Below are 17,616 nucleotides of genomic sequence, written 5' to 3' on the forward strand. Positions count from 1 at the left end.
GAGATGTTTCTACAACTTGATTGGAGTTCACCTGTGGTACATTTAATTGATTGTACATGATTTGGAAAGGCACACACCTGTCCATTTAAGGTCCGAAAGTTGACACTGCGTGTCAGGAGCGAAAACCAAGCCATGAGGTTGAAAGAATTGTCTATACGAACTTTGAGACAGGATTGTGTCGAGGCACAGATCTGGGGAAGAGTACCAAAAAAATTCTGCAGCATTGAAGGTCCCCAAGAACACAGTGGCCTCCATGATTCTTAATTGGAAGAAGTTTGGAACTACCAAGACTCTTTCTAGAGCTGGCCGCCAGGCCAAACTGAGAAATTGGGGGAGAAGGGCCTTGGTCAGGGAGGTGACCAAGAACACAATGGTCACTCTGACAGAGCTCCAGAGTTCCTCATTGGAGTTGGGAGAACCGTCCAGAAGGACAACAATCTCTGCAGAACTCCACCAATCAGGCCTTTTTGGTAGAGTGGCCAGACAGAAGCCACTCCTCAGCAAAAAGCACGACAGCCTGCTTGGATTTTGATGAAACCAAGATTGAACTCTTTAGCCTGAATGCCAAGCATCACATCTGGAGGAAACCTGGCACTATCCCTACGGTGAAGCATGGTGGTGGCAGCGTCATGCTGACTAGTCAAGGATCAAATCACCTCCACCTTACCTGTCACCCTAGACCCACCACAATTTGCATACCTCCCCAATAGGTCCACAGACGATGCAATCGCCATCACACTGCACACTGCCCTATCCCATCTGGACAAGAGGAAAACTTATGTAAGAATGCTGTTCATTGACTACAGCTCAGCATTCAACACCATAGTACTCTCCAAGCTCATCATTAAGCTTGAGACCTTGGGTCTTTACCCCACCCTGTGCGATTGGGTCCTGGACTTCCTGACGGGCCGCCCCCAGGTGGTGAAGGTAAGAAACAACATCTCCACTTCGATGATCAACTGGGGCCCCACAAGGGTGCATGCTCAGCCCCCTCCTGTACTCCCTGTTCACCAATGACTGGGTGGCCATGCACGCCTCCAACTCGTCCAAGTTTGCAGACGACACAACAGTAGTAGGCATGATCACCAACAATGACGAGATAGCCTATAGGGAGGTGAGGGCACTCGAAGTGTGGTGTCTGGAAAACAACCTCTAACTCAACGTCAACAAAGGAGATGATCGTGGAAACAGCCACATCAACGGGACAGCAGTGGAAAATGTGGAAAGTTAAGTTCCCCAGCATACACATCACGGACAAACTGAAATGGTCCACCCACACACACAGTGTGGTGAAGAAGGCACAACAGCGCCTCTTCAACCTCAGGAGGGTGAAGAAATTTGGCTTGTCACCTAAAACCCTCACAAACTTTTACAGATGCACAATTGAGAGCACCCCGTCGAGCTCTATCACCACCCGGTAAGGCAACTGCACCGCCCACAACCGCAGGGCTCTCCAGAGGGTGATGCCGTCTGCACAACGCATCACCAGGGGCAAACTACCTGCCCTCCAGGACACCTACAGCACAAGATGTCACAGGAAGGCCAAAAAGATAATCAAGGGCAACCACCCAAGCCATTGCCTGTTCACCCCGCTACTATCCAGAAGGCGAGGTCAGTATAGGTGCATCAAAGCTGAGACAGAGACTGAAAAATTGTTTCCATCTCAAGGCCATCAGACTGTTAAACAGCCATCACTAACACAGAGGCTGCTGCCTACATACAGACTTGAAATCATTGGCCACTCTAACAAATGGATCATTAGCAAAAATTTCTACAGACTTGATTTTGCTTTGTCATCATGGGGTATTGTGTGTTAATTGATGAGGAAAAAAATTATTTAATACATTTTAGAATAAGGCTGTAACGTAACAGAATGTAAAAAAAGTAAAGGGGTCTGAATACTTTTCGAATGTACTGTATATAATGTGCCTCTACACCTGTTGTCAAACATGATTTTGCCAGAGGGAAATCAGCTGAACCAGCTGTTTCAGCAGTTATTCAAATTGTATCATCATTCATTAACTACTGATCCCATACAGCGGCAATACAAAATGGCTACTCACTCTTTATTACAGCTACTACTATTCCATTCAGGTAAAGAGATTTAGAAACCGTTTTTTCATTTATCTTTCCCTAAACAAAAACAAAATCCTGGATCAGTTATGTTATAAGTCTGGAAATGTATAACTTTGACAATACTGTGTTTACTAATGAGTAAAGAACATGGATTTATTTATATAAAAAACTACTTATTGAAATGTCTTCTTTCCATCATAAGTAAAAAATGATTCACCCAATTCAACATCATGCCACTAAAAAGCTGAAGAGAAGCCATTGAGAGTATTTTCTTCAATATGTCAGTATTTGAAACCTAAATAAGAGTCATCACTGGTTGATGAAATGTTCCTCAGTTGGTCTTTAGAGTGATGAGATGCACTTTTTCTGTGAAGAAGTCCATGCCCCGAGCCTTCTCTCTGTCTGTGAGGGCATCCAGTGACTGCAGCAACTCTATATCACAGCTCTTCCCTGGAATTAAAAACACAATCACACATGGAAACTAATCTCTAAATCCTCCCCAAACATGTACATATCACATTTATTTCTATGTAGTTTAATCTGAAAAATCCAATACTGACAGAATTACAATCACAGAGTCAATCTCTGCCATAAAATAACTTACCAAATAGACTTTGTACTTGCTCGTCGGGCACAAAAAAAGGAGGGCCTAAAGAAAAAGGGGTATTCATTTTAACTCTGATGTACTTAAAGTGACATGCAAGTACTCTGCTGTCTAATACAAATAGCATATCATCATCAGCTACAATGCTAGCTAAGGGAAAAGTTGTTACCTTTGTATACTTCTGGGTTGTAGAGCAAAGTGTCCAAGAGGTATCGGCAGTCCTTGTCCATTAATGATGTGATCAGAGCAGCATACCTGTTAAATACAGAAGTGACAGAGTTTGCCATCAGCCAAAGACTCTTCCATCATGTCATGCTCTGTTCTCATGTTGACTGTCAGAGGAAAGTGAAGTTCATGTGGTCATACTTCTGTCTGTCCCGTGGGTTGATGGCCACTAAGGAGCCTCTGTCCCAAATCCCTCCAAACTGACCCTCAATGGCACTGTTACACAAAGTGAGAGGATGTCATACTGTAAATGGCCTCCTCCTTCTGACCCAGTCAAAAGAGAAAATGTATTGATATAGTTTAGACTCTTACCTGGAGAAATTGTATAGATCACATTGGTACAAGGAGATATTTCTCTCTGAGCTCTGTGGAAGAAAAGCATATGAACCACACAAGTTAAATGCACTGCAACGTTAGCTCGTTCTCTATTGGAACATGACTGTGCATATTGGCAGCACAGTCTTAAAATAATTCTATAAACTCCTTTCACAAACACCAATCATTATCTATGCTGGATCTGTAGCTGGTATGAATAAAATCCAAGACTTTGAACCTCTAGGGTAAGAATGCATTGTTTCCCCTCTATGCCGCCACTGCAATTGTTTGTTTTTATGCATAGATGTATGCCCCAGGAAGACCACATCTGCAGGAAGAACCCCACACTGCCACCGCTGCTGAAAGAAAATCCTCCAGCACCTTGTAACATCTTGTCTCCCACATACTCCTCCATGTAGCATCATAGCAGCCAACCTAGCAGCTCTCTGATACACAGTACCTTGTAAACCTTAGCTCCAGGTAATGCAGAAACTGTCTCTTCACTGTAAGTCATGTTACTCTCCTCAAAGAACTGCTTGATGGCCTTCTCTGCAATCTCCACACCTACAACAGAATGGCCCATATCAGCCAGCCTGGAATCGAACACATGGTAAAAGACGGTAAGGTCAAAGGTAATTTATGGATGTTAATTAATGAACTGTGACTTTCACTAGTTAATGTACGTTAATTGAGAACACACGTTTGTTTGTAATGCCCATCACTTACCATTTCATGTCCAGAGCTTTCCCACATAGAGGGAAGAAGAACTTAACTCCCTTCCGTCCGTCGAGAACTTTCTCAATATTACTCTCCAGCATCCTATAAATATAATCAAATTCGTCATATGAAGTTTACATTATGGGCCAAGGAATAACATGCTGGCAGAGACATGTTAAACAAACATCTATTTAATACAAGCATAAATTCACTCTTTAATCCACGTAATTTTAAGGTGAATAAAAGAGATCCTTACTTGTTCACGTGGGGCCGGTGCCAGCCTGTTTGGTCTTCCCTCCATCGTTCCTCCCACTCTCCCAGGGCCATCACTCTATCCGCCTGGGCTGACAACATTTTGCTTGTCTGACACCAACTATAGTTGGTCAGTGAGGGGAACAAAGAGAAAGGATAGGTGAAATGACGTCTTTCACACAACTGAAATGATCCAGAGAGGGAGTTCCCGGGTGGTATTCTATGCACGCTCACAGACACACGCGTAACAACAGTCAATATGGACTGTGCCAGGCTAATTGTATAGAATTTTTACATGTCATTGTGAATCATGATCATTACATGTGAAAGACATGGGGTATGCACTTTGAGGCAAAAACTACAGATAAGGTATGAAGACTTTGGGCTTTTCATATAAAAAGGGCTCTTTGTACACCTACCAATGTTTAGGCTAATTTGTCAATTGTTTGGGTCAGTCTGTTGAGATATTGTCCCTAAAGTGGATAACACCACTAAAGGGACATGGAGTAGTCCAGACTCCAGACTGACCTAGTATTGGTCAATCATATGCTGATCAGCGAAAATGTTTATTGAGGTGTGTCAAAGACCAGCGTAGACCTATTCATTAGCAGAATTGCCTTATTTGACACGGTGGCCTAAACATGATCCAAAGAACAGCTATCATTCAGGATAAACCACAATTTCACAGGCAACTTTATCAGTGGCGGTTCTACACCATTTCAACTGGGGGGGCCAAGCTGGGGCCAGTTGTACTGTTAGAGGGGCCAGTTACAATAGACGTTATTGTTGTCATATCGTTTTCTTCACTGCATTGCAGGCATTAGCAGGCAAAAGCCCATGTTCATAATAATCATCATTGCCACTGTATAATAACTGATGTAAAAAAAAAAGAATGATAGCAAAAATGTGTTATGTAAAAATTATTTCATACTCCACATTTAGGGGGGCCACAAGGGGATCCAAAATTGTTGTCACAGGGGCACTGTCCCTCAGAACCGCTAGTGAACTATATAGGAAATACAAAAACATGGGATTTGTAAAGGAACCTCCCCCTATAACATCGATCACCAGAGAATGAATTTCATAATCTTGCTGTAGACATTTAGAAATGAGTGAGCGGACGTATTATTACGATTGTGTTATGCAAGTTTTTAGTAGGCCCAATTAGTAGTCCTGTAAATAGAGCACCAATTATACCGACTGCATTAGTTACTTTAGCAGTGTGTATTGAAAACAGGTTGCCGTGCGCAGTCTTTCTCTAAATCAATTCCAATTTGACATAATGCATCAGCTTACCTCGGCTTCCCGCCAAGCATAAACATCAAACTGACGAACATAAGTGAACCCGATTTGTAAAACATGTCCACGGTCGTCGCTTACCTTCTCAAAAAGGTTTGATATCGTTTTATGCGTGTTGTTCACCGAGACACAGCCAATGAGTTGCACTGCTGGCGTGGGGGGAGCCTGTGTCAACACTGCTCTCCACGTGATCGGTAGCGGATGTTCATTTCATAGGAGATTTTTCTCCCGCTCGACTTTCGTCCTCAGCCTCGCAAAGGCTCCTCAGAGCAGAATAAAGAATGTACCCTAGTACAATTTATTTGACAGTACTGTATCTCTTACTAGTTTAAATATGAAATCCTTGCTCGAATCCCACTGAAAAAAGGAACCATTCTGGAGTAGTCCTAATTATCGGCAACACTTCATTTTAAGGGATCATGTAATTACACTGTAGCAGGTATTACAATGAATTGTAATAATTCAGTTACACTGTAATAACAACATGTAATTAATTGGTGGTAGTCTGTAATTACAGGGATGTAACAACGGAATGCTTGTTACCATGCTTGTTACAAATGTTAAAGTTTCCCGAAAGCATCTCAATACCCGAATTTCAGCCTTCCGAAGTGGTAAGTGTAGCCTATTGAAAACGACCACTTCATTGACACAACTCTGCAAAAAGGGCTCTGGAGTCTGATGCCAAGGCCCAATGGCAAAAACGGCTTCACAAACGGTTCACATGAAAAACTACTTTAAATGTTTACATTTACTTCATTTAGCAGACGCTCTTATCCAGAGCGACTTACAAATTGGTGCATTCACCTTATGATATCCAGTGGAACAACCACTTTACAATAGTACATCTATATCTTTTTTTTGGGGGGGGGTAGAAGGATTACTTTATCCTATCCCAGGTATTCCTTAAAGAGGTGGGGTTTCAGGTGTCTCCGGAAGGTGGTGATTGACTCCGCTGTCCTGGCGTTGTGAGGGAGCTTGTTCCACCATTGGGGTGCCAGAGCAGTGAACAGTTTTGATTGGGCTGAGCGGGAACTGCTTCCGCAGAGGTAGGGAGGCGAGCAGGCCAGAGTTGGATGAACACAGTGCCCTTCTTTGGGTGTAGGGACTGATCAGAGCCTGAAGGTACGGAGGTGCCGTTCCCCTCACAGCTCCATAGGCAAGCACCATGGTCTTGTAGCAGATGCGAGCTTCAACTGGAAGCCAGTGGAGTGTGTGGAGGAGCGGGGTGACGTGCGAGAACTTGGGAAGGTTGAACACCAGACGGGCTGCGGCGTTCTGGATGAGTTGTAAGGGTTTAATGGCACAGGCAGGGAGCCCCGCCAGCAGCGAGTTGCAGTAATCCAGACGGGAGATGACAAGTGCCTGGATTAGGACCTGCGCCGCTTCCTGTGTAAGGCAGGGTCGTACTCTGCGAATGTTGTAGAGCATGAACCTACAGGATCGGGTCACCGCCTTGATGTTAGCTGAGAACGACAGGGTGTTGTCCAGGGTCACGCCAAGGGTCTTAGCACTCTGGGAGGAGGACACAATGGAGTTGTCAACCGTGATGGCAAGATCATGGAACGGGCAGTCCTTCCCCGGGAGGAAGAGCAGCTCCGTCTTGCCGAGGTTCAGCTTGAGGTGGTGATCCGTCATCCACACTGATATGTTTGCCAGACATGCAGAGATGCGATTCGCCACCTGGTTATCAGAAGGGGGAAAGGAGAAGATTAATTGTGTGTAATCTGCGTAGCAATGATAGGAGAGACCATGTGAGGATATGACAGAGCCAAGTGACTCTTAAGCATCAATTCAACAATTTTAGACACATTAATAAAAATTGTGAGATAGTAATGCTAGATAGTGCTTATCAAATTGTAAACCTATTAAGATTGGTTGAATAATGGTTTATAAATGCACTTAAAATGGTCAAAGACAAACTCTTATTCCATCATTTAACCCTGCAAGAGTTTCACTGTTTAGGAACAGTCTCCCTTTTGGAAGCATCATGTCAAGATCTGCCCATCTGCACAACACGCTCAAAATAACGACAACCTACAACGTGCCCACGTGTTGACACTGACATTATGTTACAGTGTGAAAGAATGGGGTCGAGAAGAAGGTCAGTGTGCAGAATTAAGACATGAAAGATTGCAGCGAAAGAAACAATGTTGTAGGTGAAAAATGTAAACACAGGAGAGAGAAAGTTTTCTCCAGTGTGCCAGTGGCCATCGTAGGTGAGCAATTGCCCACTGAAGTCGGTTACAATGCCAAACTGCAGTCAGTTCAAGACCCTGGTGAGGGCAATGAGCACGCAGATGAGCTTCCCTAAGACGACATCCTTCGGTTGTTTCCTCAGCTGTCTGGGTGGTTAGTGTCAGATGATCCCGCAGGTGAATAAGCCGGATGTAGAGATCCTGGGCTGGCGTGGTTACACGTGATGAGGCCGGGTGGACGTAGTGCCAAATTCTCTAAAACAACATTGGAGGCTGCATATGGTAGAGAAATGAACATTCAATTTTTTTGGGATCAGCTCTGGTGGACATTCCTGCAGTCAGCATGCCAATTGCACACTCCCTCAATACGTTTATGGCATTGTGTTGTATGACAAAACTGCACATTTTAAAGCTATGCCTGACTAGCTATACACCTAAACTACGGTGTTTTCGGAAAGTTTTCGGACCCCTTGACTTTTTCCAAATTTTGTTAAGTTACAGCCTTATTCTAAAATTGATTTATAAAAATGTTTTCCTCATACATCTACACACAATACCACATCATGACAAAGCAAAAACAGGTTTTTAGACATTTGTGCAAATGTATTAAAAATCAAAAACAGAAGTTCCTTATTTATCTAATTATTCAGACCCTTTGCTACGAGACTCAAAATTGAGCTCGGGTGCATCCTGTTTCCAATTAACATCCTTGAGATGTTTCTACAACTTGATTGGAGTCCACCTGTGGTCAATTAAACTGATTGGACATGATTTGGAAAAGCACACACCTGTTGACAGAGCATGTCAGAACAAAAACCAAGCCATGAGGTTGAAGGAATTGTCTATAGAACTCCGAGACAGGATTGTGTCAAGGCACAGATCTGGGGAAGGGTATCAAAACATGTATGCAACATTGAAGGTCCCCAAGAACACAGTGGCCTCCATAATTCTTAAATGGAAGAAGTTTGGAACCACCAAGACTCTTCCTAGAGCTGGCTGCCCGGCGACACTGAGCAATCGTGGAAGAAGGGCCTTGGTCAGGGAGGTGACCAAGAACCCGATGGTCACTCTGACAGAGCTCCAGAGTTGATCTGTGGAGATGAAAGAACCTCCCAGAGGACAACCATCTCTGCAGCACTTCACCAATCAGGTGAAGTGGCCAGACAGAAGCCACGCCTCAGTAAAAGGCACATGACAGCCCGCTTGGAGTTTTCCAAAAGGCACCTAAAGGACTCTCAGACCATGAGAAACCAGATCCTCTGGTCTGATGAAACCAAGATTGAACTCTTTGGCCTGAATGCCAAGCATCACATCTGGAGAAAACCTGGCACCATATCTACGGTGAAGCATAGTGGTGGCAGCATCATGCTGTGGGGATGTTTTTCAGCGGCAGGTACTGGAAGACTAGTCAGGATCGAGGGAAAGATGAACGGAGCAAAGTACAGAGAGATCCTTGATGGAAACCTGCTCTAGAGCGCTCATGATCTCAGACTGGGGCAAAGGTTCACCTTCCAACAGGACAACGACCCTAAGCACACAGCCAAGACAACACAGCAGTGGCTTCTGGATGTCCTTGAGTGGCCCAGCCAGACCCCGGACTTGAACCAGATCGAACATCTCTGGAGAGACCTGATAATGGCTGTGCGGTAACGATCTCTTTCCAACCTGACCTAGCTTGAGAGTATCTGCAGAGAAGAATGGGAGAAACTCCCCAAATACAGGTGTGCCAAGCTTGTAGCGTCATACACAAGACGATTTGAGGCTGTAATCGCGGCCAAAGGTGCTTCAGCAAAGTACTGAGTAAAGGGTCTGAATACTTATGTACATTTAATATTTCCATTTGCAAAAAAGATTTTGGTTCGTCATTATGGGGTATTGTAGATTGAATAAGGTATATATAGAATAAGGCTGTAACGTAACTAAATGCGTAAAAAGTCAAGGGGTCTGAATACTTTCCGAATGCACTGTATAGGAATCATGATGCACTGTATAGGAATCATAACCAATGACCTATATAAACCCTGGATTGCTGATGCTATGTATTGGCCATTGAGCCATCGGTCAGCCATATTGGCACAACCTAGTAGGAGCGGTCCTCCATAGGAATGGATGGAATTCTACAGTATTTCATTTGAATGTTTCAAGGACAAAATGACATGTATTAGTATTTTTTTGTTGTAGCGGGGAGAGTAACAATAGTATTTTTAACTCACATAATATTTTGAATTGTACATTTAAAAGTATGCAATAAGGTTTCTGTCATAGAATACATGTGTCAAAAACGACAGTAGACATTAAAAAAAGTATTTATATAGCTTCCGAAATCTTTCAAAAAAGAAATTGTACAATTTTTAGTACCAAGTTGGCTGCTAAGTGGCTTCAATACAGTGCCCCCTGTCAGTCATCCGGTGTTTATACACAACATTGATAATAACTAGGGGTAATGCAGTTTATATGCTAAATTGTCATACATTCTTCTTCTGTACCACAGATTGCCACAAGGTTTCAGACGTCAGGATGGGAAAATGCTTACAAGAAAGAAACAGAGTTGTCAGAGACAGAGTTGGCAACTTCCATTGTTACTTGTAATGTCAAAAAGGGAAGAAAAAGACAATCCCATTTTTCTAAATTAGCTATCTAAGCTACTTACCGTACTATAGGCTAAAGATTTGAGACATCACTAGAATAGTTATTTTTATGTTATTGAGAAAGCCTATGTATCTTTGTTTAATCCAATTAATCTATTAATCTAACAATAAAATGTTGCAATAAAGTTGACTAAAATAGAAACTCATCTTTTATTTGTAAGTATTTTTACTTGTTAATGAGTAATAAGTAATAATATAGAAATTGCTCAAAGGTAACTATAAAGTTACACTTCACTTTAACACTTTAAATAGCAAAATCCTGTGTAACAACTAGCGACAACCTTGTACTTTTGCAGATATTACAGATATGTACTCTTTTGTGAAGGAAATTTTACTTTGTGTATCTTGTCTTTGGTGTCATAAACAATCCTTGATTCCTACCTATGTCTGGTAGAGATATGGGGGGGCATCATGACCTCCTCCTTTATACTATTTGGCAGAACGCCCAGAATATGTTCAATAAATTAAGATAGGAGATGGTGCCAGACACATGGAACCAACCCTATAAACTATGCATGCCTATCTAACGTGTCTGTAACCAGTATATAAGGGAACAAAACAGGATTGTCCCGTTAGAGCTCCTGACAGACATGTACATATGGTGCATTGAGTTGGTTGGAACCTCTCCAGCGTGCTGATAATAAACAATGATTAATTTAAGATTGACTTTGAGTGTCCCTGTGTAAGAATTTCCACGACAGTGTATTAGTGTGTTTATTTTCTCACTTGGATGGTGCTTTCAGAAGCTTACGATTAGATTGTCACAATGAGTAATGTACTTTGTAGGTACACAATAATGACAAGAAAGTACACCTCAAGATATGTCATTTTAACTAGCTAAACCCTGTGTAACACCTAGTAATAACAATGTACGTATGCAGATATTACATGTACTCTGTGCGCTAGTGTGTTTATTTTCTCACTTGGATGGTGCTTCCGGAATCCTTAAAATAATGTCCAGCTTGTCAGGATGGGTAATGTACTATAACAGTACACATTCATTTCAAGTAAGTACCCCTCAATATACACTTCATTTTAACTATCTAAATCCTGTGTAACACCTAGTATTTACACTGTGTAACACCTAGTATTTACACTTCTGTAGATATGACATGTACCCTATGGTGTATTTGTGGTTGTATTGTCTCACTTGGATGGCAAGCGGTTCAGGTTGTCATAATGAGTAATGTACACATTAATTATAATGTATTTTTTGTTATAATCTGGGATGACACCCTAATGTAGACCCCAGTCAGTGAGGTTGACCTACACAATATATACAAAAGTATGTGGACACCCATACAAATGAGTGGATTCGGCTATTTCAGCCACACCTGTTGCCGACAGGTGTATAAAATTGAGTACATAGTCAAGCAATCTCCATAGACAAATATTGGCAGTAGAATGGCCTTACTGAAGAGCTCAGTGACTTCCAAGTGGCACCGTCATAGGATGCCACCTTTCCAACAAGTCAGTGCGTCAAATTTCTGCCCTGCTAGATCTGCCCGGGTCAACTGTAAGTGGAAATGTCTAGGAGCAACAATGGCTCAGCCGTGAAATGGTAGGCCACACAAGCTCAGAGAACGGGACCGGCGAGTGCTGAAGCGCGTAGCCCATAAAAATTGTCTGTCCTCAGTTACAACACACACTACCTGTGAGGAACGACGCTGGAGAAGAGAAGTAGGTATGGGGAGTTGACATTTAATTTGGAAAGGACAACTCTCCTTCCAGACTCACATTAAGCATCTCCAATCCAAAATTAAATCTAGAATCAGCTTCCTATTTTGCAACAAAGCCTCCTTCACTCATCCTGCCAAACATACCCTCGTAAAACTGACTATCCTACCGATCCTTGACTTCAGCGATGTCATTTACAAGATAGCCTCCAACACTACTCAGCAAACTGGATGTAGTCTATCACAGTGCCATCCGTTTTATCACCAAAGCCCGATATACTACCCACCACTGCGACCTGTATGTTCTCGTTGGCCTTTAAGCACTACATATTCGTCGCCAAACCCACTGGCAACAGGTCATCTATAAGTCTTTGCTAGGTAAAGCCCCACATTATCTCAGCTCACTGGTCACCATACTAACACCCACCCGTAGCACACGCTCCAGCAGGTATATTTCACTGGTCATCCCCAAAGCAAACACTTCCTTTGGCCGCCTTTTCTTCCAGTTCTCTGCTGCCAATGACTGGAATGAATTGCAAAAATCACTGAAGCTGGAGTCTTATATCTCCCTCTAACTTTAAGCATCAGCTGTAAGAGCAGCTTACCAATCACTGTACCTGTACATAGCCCATCTGTAAATAGCTCACCCAACTACCATATTGTTATTTATCCTCTTGCTCTTTTGCACCCCAGTATCTCTACTTGCACATTCATTATCTGCACATCTATCACTCCAGTGTTAATGCTAAATTGTAATTATTTCGCCGCTGTGGCCTATTTATTGCCTTACCTCCCTACTCTTCTACATTTGCCCACACTGTCCATAGATTTTTTGTGTTATTGTGTTATTGACTGTACGTTTGTTCATGTGTAACTCTGTGTTGTTGTTTTTGTCGCACTGCTTTGCTTTATCTTGGCCAGGTCACAGTTTTAAATGAGAACTTGTTCTTAACTGGCCTACTTGGTTAAATAAAGATTAAATAAAAAATAAAAAATAAAATAGTCTATGTAAATATAGGTTTTTGCCTTCTTGCAATTTATTCACTGTACATATGGACATACTGGACTCCTTCATTGTAAAAAAAAATCATTCTGCACTTGAAAACTACCTTCCTACATCTCACTTGGCTCCTCAGGTCATGCTATTTTATGGAATGCAACTGAGAAAATGTATGTTTTTTTCCCCCCATTCTTACACTGACACTTATCTAATGAGGAGTGTGTCTCATACGGTTTCTGATCATCAATTATGTATTAAAAAAATCCAATCCAATCTCATGAATATAAATGAAGCCTTTTGTGCTTTGAAATGTAATTTGTGTGATGTGCTTTGACATAGAATTAAGATCATAACATTTAAGAATATTATGAAGCTGAGCAATTATTCTAACGGTGCAAACTCACTTCAGGTTTCTTAAGAGTTTTTAAATAATGTTTTATTTTGATCAGCCTACACACTGGCTCATTGTGTGGAGTAAGATGCAGTCAGTGTATTTGGAACACAACTTAATCCTAAATGTAGCCTACCTTGTTTCCATTTGGAGAGAAAGCATCCTGGAATCACGTTGAAACCGTGACAGATGCTGTTTCTAATCTGCAGACAGCCTGCACAGGGTTGTACAATGATCTCAGTCCTGAGAGATAGCAGATAGCCTATCCCCTATGATCTCAGTCCTGAGAGATAGCAGATAGGGGATAGGCTATGATCTCAGTCCTGAGAGATAGCATATAGGGGATGGGCTATGATGTCATCATGAGAGCAGCCCGTTGACATGGGTGTTTTCTCATTTGGTCAAAAGTCCGTCCTCCACCCTCTCTCCTCCGTCCTCTCTCTCTCCTCCGTGACCCGGAAACCGATAAGTGGTTGAGTGGTGGAGGAGATGTCAATTCATTAATAGGTGAACGGAAGAGTGTCCCCTCCAGCTCCTCGATAGCCACCTTTCATCGAGAATAGTCATGTGTATCCTACCTGAGTCCTTTGTGGAATAATTTTTTTATCTCCCACACCCCCTTTGAAGCTTTTGTTTTTTGTTGCATGAGAAAAGCATGCACAAGTTTCAAAAACAATATGCTACTTATCATTGTATCTATAAAATGTCATGCAAAACTAACTAAATTCGTTTTTAGCACTTTACACATTATATTTTGGATCCACCCTTGTAAATGAGTGGAAAAGGAGAGTCTCATTTCATACAGAGGCATTTTCATCCCACGTTCCCTCTCCTTGCCACCTCGCCTCGATTACCTTTGACCTTTTTCAAAAGGGGGAGAGAGATGATGGAGGAGAGAGGATGTAGGAGTTGAGCAAAACAAATTGAGAAAAGGCCAAGGAGCATGGCGTAGCCTCACAAAGGAGACAGAGACAGTGTGAGTAGTTACAACTTTTGAACACAGGGAGGCGCGAGGTGCATAGAAAATTACCAGCATTTGGGTGTGGGCTAGTCACAGATGACCACCTTGATCATACTGATGTCTTTATCATCTTCCTCATATGAGCATAAAACCCTTTCCTTTCTCTCCTTTTTAATGATAGCACTGTATACTGTAGGCCTACAGAATATTTAATTGCCATTGTAACATATTAATTTGGTAATAGCCTAAGTTATGAATTGTGTGTGCATGTGTATGTTTGTGTGTGTGCATGTGTGTGAATTGAAATGTTCCATCCTTGTCCTTTCTGCTATACTGAAAAAATATATAAATGCAACATGCAACAATTTCAACAATTTTACTGAGTTATAGTTTATGTAAGGAAACCAGTCAATTGAAATAAATTCATTAGGCCCTAATCTATGGATTTCAAATGGCTGGGCAGTGGCACAGCCAAGGGTGGGCCTGGGAGGGCATAGGCCCACCCACCTGGTACCAGGTTCACCCACTGGGGAGCCAGGCCCAGTCAATCAGAATTAACAAAAGGGCTTTATTACAGACAGAAATACTCCTCTGTTTCATCAGCTGTCCTTGTGGCTGGTCTCTGACAATCCTGAAGGTTAAGAAGCCGGATGTGGAGGTCCTGGGCTGGCCGTTGGATGTACTGCCAAATTCTCTAAACCGACTTTGGAGGTGGCTTATGGTAGAGAAATGAACATTCAGTTCTCTGGCAACAGCTCGGGTGGACATTCCTGCAGTCAGCATGCCAATTGCACCCTCCCTCAAAACTTGAGACATCTATGGCATTGGGTTGTGTGACAAAACTGCACATTTTAGAGTGGCCTTTTATTTTCCCCAGCACAAGGTGCACCTGTGTAAGGATCATGCTGTCTAATCAGCTTCCTGATTTGCCACACCTGTCAGGTGGATGGATTATCTTGGAAAAGGAGAAATGCTCACTAACATGGATGTAAACACATTTGTGCACAACATTTGAGAGAATTAAACTTGGAAAATGTCTGGGATCTTTTATTTCAGCACATGAAACATGAGACCAACACTTTACATGTTGCGTTAATATTTTTGTTCAGTATAGATTAAATTATATTACAGAAAAAGTCAGCATGCAAGACTAGTTTAGAGTTACACAATGTTTATCTTGAAACCAAATCAATTGCCGACATATGTAAGGTTCACTTCAAAGTCGAAGCCGTTCTGTGTGCGTAATTCAGTGGTTCCGAAATCCTCCAGTTGCGCGGAACCGCTGGCCAGATCCAGATGTGCCTGTTTTCTTTAAATACAGTTTGCGAGACCGAGGTACCTTGGCACGGCGAGAACCAATCACAAACGCCGGGGGCGGGTCGTCTTTGGAATGTTGTGGATGTTTAAAATGGACAACTTGTCGCAGATACCACAATACCGGTATCGAATAATAACCTGTGCATTCATGTGGAGGTGATTTGCAAATGCTTGGTCGAGGAGTGAAAAGGAAATCGCCTGAGCGGGGAATTGTGCTTTGTTTCCCCCCGGTGAGGGTGAGTTCGCGGTCCGGAGAAAGCAGGCGGATTGCACTGGCGATGTAGCCCGGAGACTATTTCTGGGCGCTCTTATTTCTGTATAGCTGTTCAACAGCCTATATCAATGACTGCATATTGCACTCCGGAAGTAATCTACAGGATTATCTTCAATCACATAATATAGACAAGTGTTTATAGACGGAGAAGTGATCCTGCATGTGACATCGTGCACAGTGTCCAAGGGCATTGTGCCTCTTCAATGTTCATATTTAATATTAAGGGAACGAGCATAGCATAACCTACGGAGTCTGCATGCTCGGCTAGGTTCCTACTGTCACTGTTCACATATTCTACGAGTAGCCTATGGCAGCGCATTTGAATGCTTGGTCTATTTGTCGCCACCACTCAATTGTTTATTTCCCCTATGCATTGTTTCCATACCTTCTGCGGAATTGCTTCAACGGCCTCAACACACTCATGCTCAGATGAAGGGAGTGCAAATACGGGAGTGACATACACTTGTCGTGACAAAGGGATAGGCTGCAGTCTATTCCTATAGGCTAGCATATAGTGGCAAGTTGAATATTGAGTGAGAGTGAATGATCTGAAATACTGTGTTCATTTCCTTGGTGCACAGAAAGCGTGTGGTTTAATGTGGCTCCAGGTAGTGCGAACATCAAAATTACGCCACTTGTGGAGAGGGAGAAAACTGTAGCCTTGTGAGCACAGACAGGGGCGGGGGGAATCGCCGCGGTGAGATTATTTTTATGGACGCGCCCTGAGTGATTTGCGCGTGTCAGTCGTGTGTACTCAATCATGTTGTAGAGCTCGTAAATCGAGAGGACCGCCAGTGCGAAGTGCCTCAACCCAGGCATTAAACCCTCGGACCGCTAAAAAGGACGCTCAACTTGTACGCAAACAAGACGTACCGCTGTAGCTAGAGGAGCGTCAAGAGAACAGAGGCAAGCAATGACAGATTTTGTTGACAAATTGCTGACAACTCGGTGACTATTGTCGACAAGGACTAAACACTTTCTTTCAAAAGTGGATAACACAGTCTGTCATTTCCGTATAACCACAATAAAGGACCACAATAAGTACAGGTAACAACACCTTCACCTAGGCTACCATTCTACTGTCTGCTTGTTTTTTTGAGAATGAAGAATTATGTAGAAAATTATAAAGGTAGACTTTTCTCTGCTTCAGAAATGATCTAATATGGGTGTAATTTTCTTGATGCAATAGGATGATGGCATTCGTAAATGACATTTCAAATCTATTAACATAACATTATGCATGACCGTGTGTTTGTCTTGGATATGCCCTTGACACATTTTGACTTGTGATGATGGATGGCCCTGTTTTTTCAAGTGTGGATGGTGAGAGATGCCTTTCTTGCACACTCCAATTGGATACTGACTGAGCTATGGAGCTCAGCATCCCCAATGTCAAGAGAGGTGTCAGAACCAATTCAGTTGGGAAGTATTAGGGTGGGAAATGAAATGGTGACATCCCATGACAATAACTCATTTATGGTATTGACTGATGAAGTGCAGCCAAGGACAGGGCCAAACTGACGCCCCAGAAATCATTTGAAACCGAAACACAAAACCTGTGGAATGATTTCACATTCACTGCTACTAAACAGTAATAGCTTCTAAAGCTAGCTGAGGGATGGGCCTGGAGAAATGTAACAACTCTCAAATTCATAGACAGAGCAAT

At 42.6% G+C, this 17,616-nt stretch overlaps 2 protein-coding genes across 10 annotated transcripts in view; one reads left to right on the top strand and one right to left on the bottom strand.

The window, feature by feature from the left end:
• Nucleotides 1–2,052: 2,052 nt before the first annotated feature.
• Nucleotides 2,053–5,667, bottom strand: tpmt (Probable thiopurine S-methyltransferase). 6 transcript variants are annotated; one of them, XM_014141514.2, is made up of 10 exons: nt 5,570–5,605; nt 5,121–5,195; nt 4,194–4,310; nt 3,947–4,039; nt 3,681–3,813; nt 3,218–3,270; nt 3,047–3,121; nt 2,850–2,935; nt 2,681–2,725; nt 2,053–2,526 (listed from the first exon to the last, which is right to left on the bottom strand). In XM_014141514.2, exons 3-10 carry the CDS (start codon nt 4,289–4,291, stop codon nt 2,408–2,410), a joined length of 702 nt encoding a protein of 233 aa, XP_013996989.1. In that variant the 5' UTR covers nt 4,292–4,310; nt 5,121–5,195; nt 5,570–5,605; the 3' UTR covers nt 2,053–2,407.
• A 10,015-nt stretch (nt 5,668–15,682) lies between these two features.
• ext1c (exostoses (multiple) 1c) overlaps nt 15,683–17,616 on the top strand; it is a 101,427-nt gene continuing 99,493 nt past the window's right edge. Inside the window, exon 1 of one of the 4 annotated variants that reach the window (XM_014141519.2) lies at nt 15,683–15,906. The gene's annotated coding sequence lies outside the window, so the exon portion shown is untranslated. 4 annotated transcript variants of the gene reach the window in all.

Source organism: Salmo salar, chromosome ssa14 (assembly GCF_905237065.1).
Source record: "Salmo salar chromosome ssa14, Ssal_v3.1, whole genome shotgun sequence".
Lineage (NCBI taxonomy): Eukaryota > Metazoa > Chordata > Actinopteri > Salmoniformes > Salmonidae > Salmo > Salmo salar.

Bases quoted from the DNA above. Each gene is read 5' to 3' on its own strand.
- tpmt (XM_014141511.2), bottom strand. From the start codon at position 5,550: ATGTTTTACAAATCGGGTTCACTTATGTTCGTCAGTTTGATGTTTATG. The intron at 4,311-5,485 runs GTAAGCTGATGC...GACCAACTATAG, and splicing joins ATGCTTGGCGGGAAGCCGAG to TTGGTGTCAGACAAGCAAAA. The intron at 2,726-2,849 runs GTAACAACTTTT...CTTTTTCTTTAG, and splicing joins CAACCCAGAAGTATACAAAG to GCCCTCCTTTTTTTGTGCCC.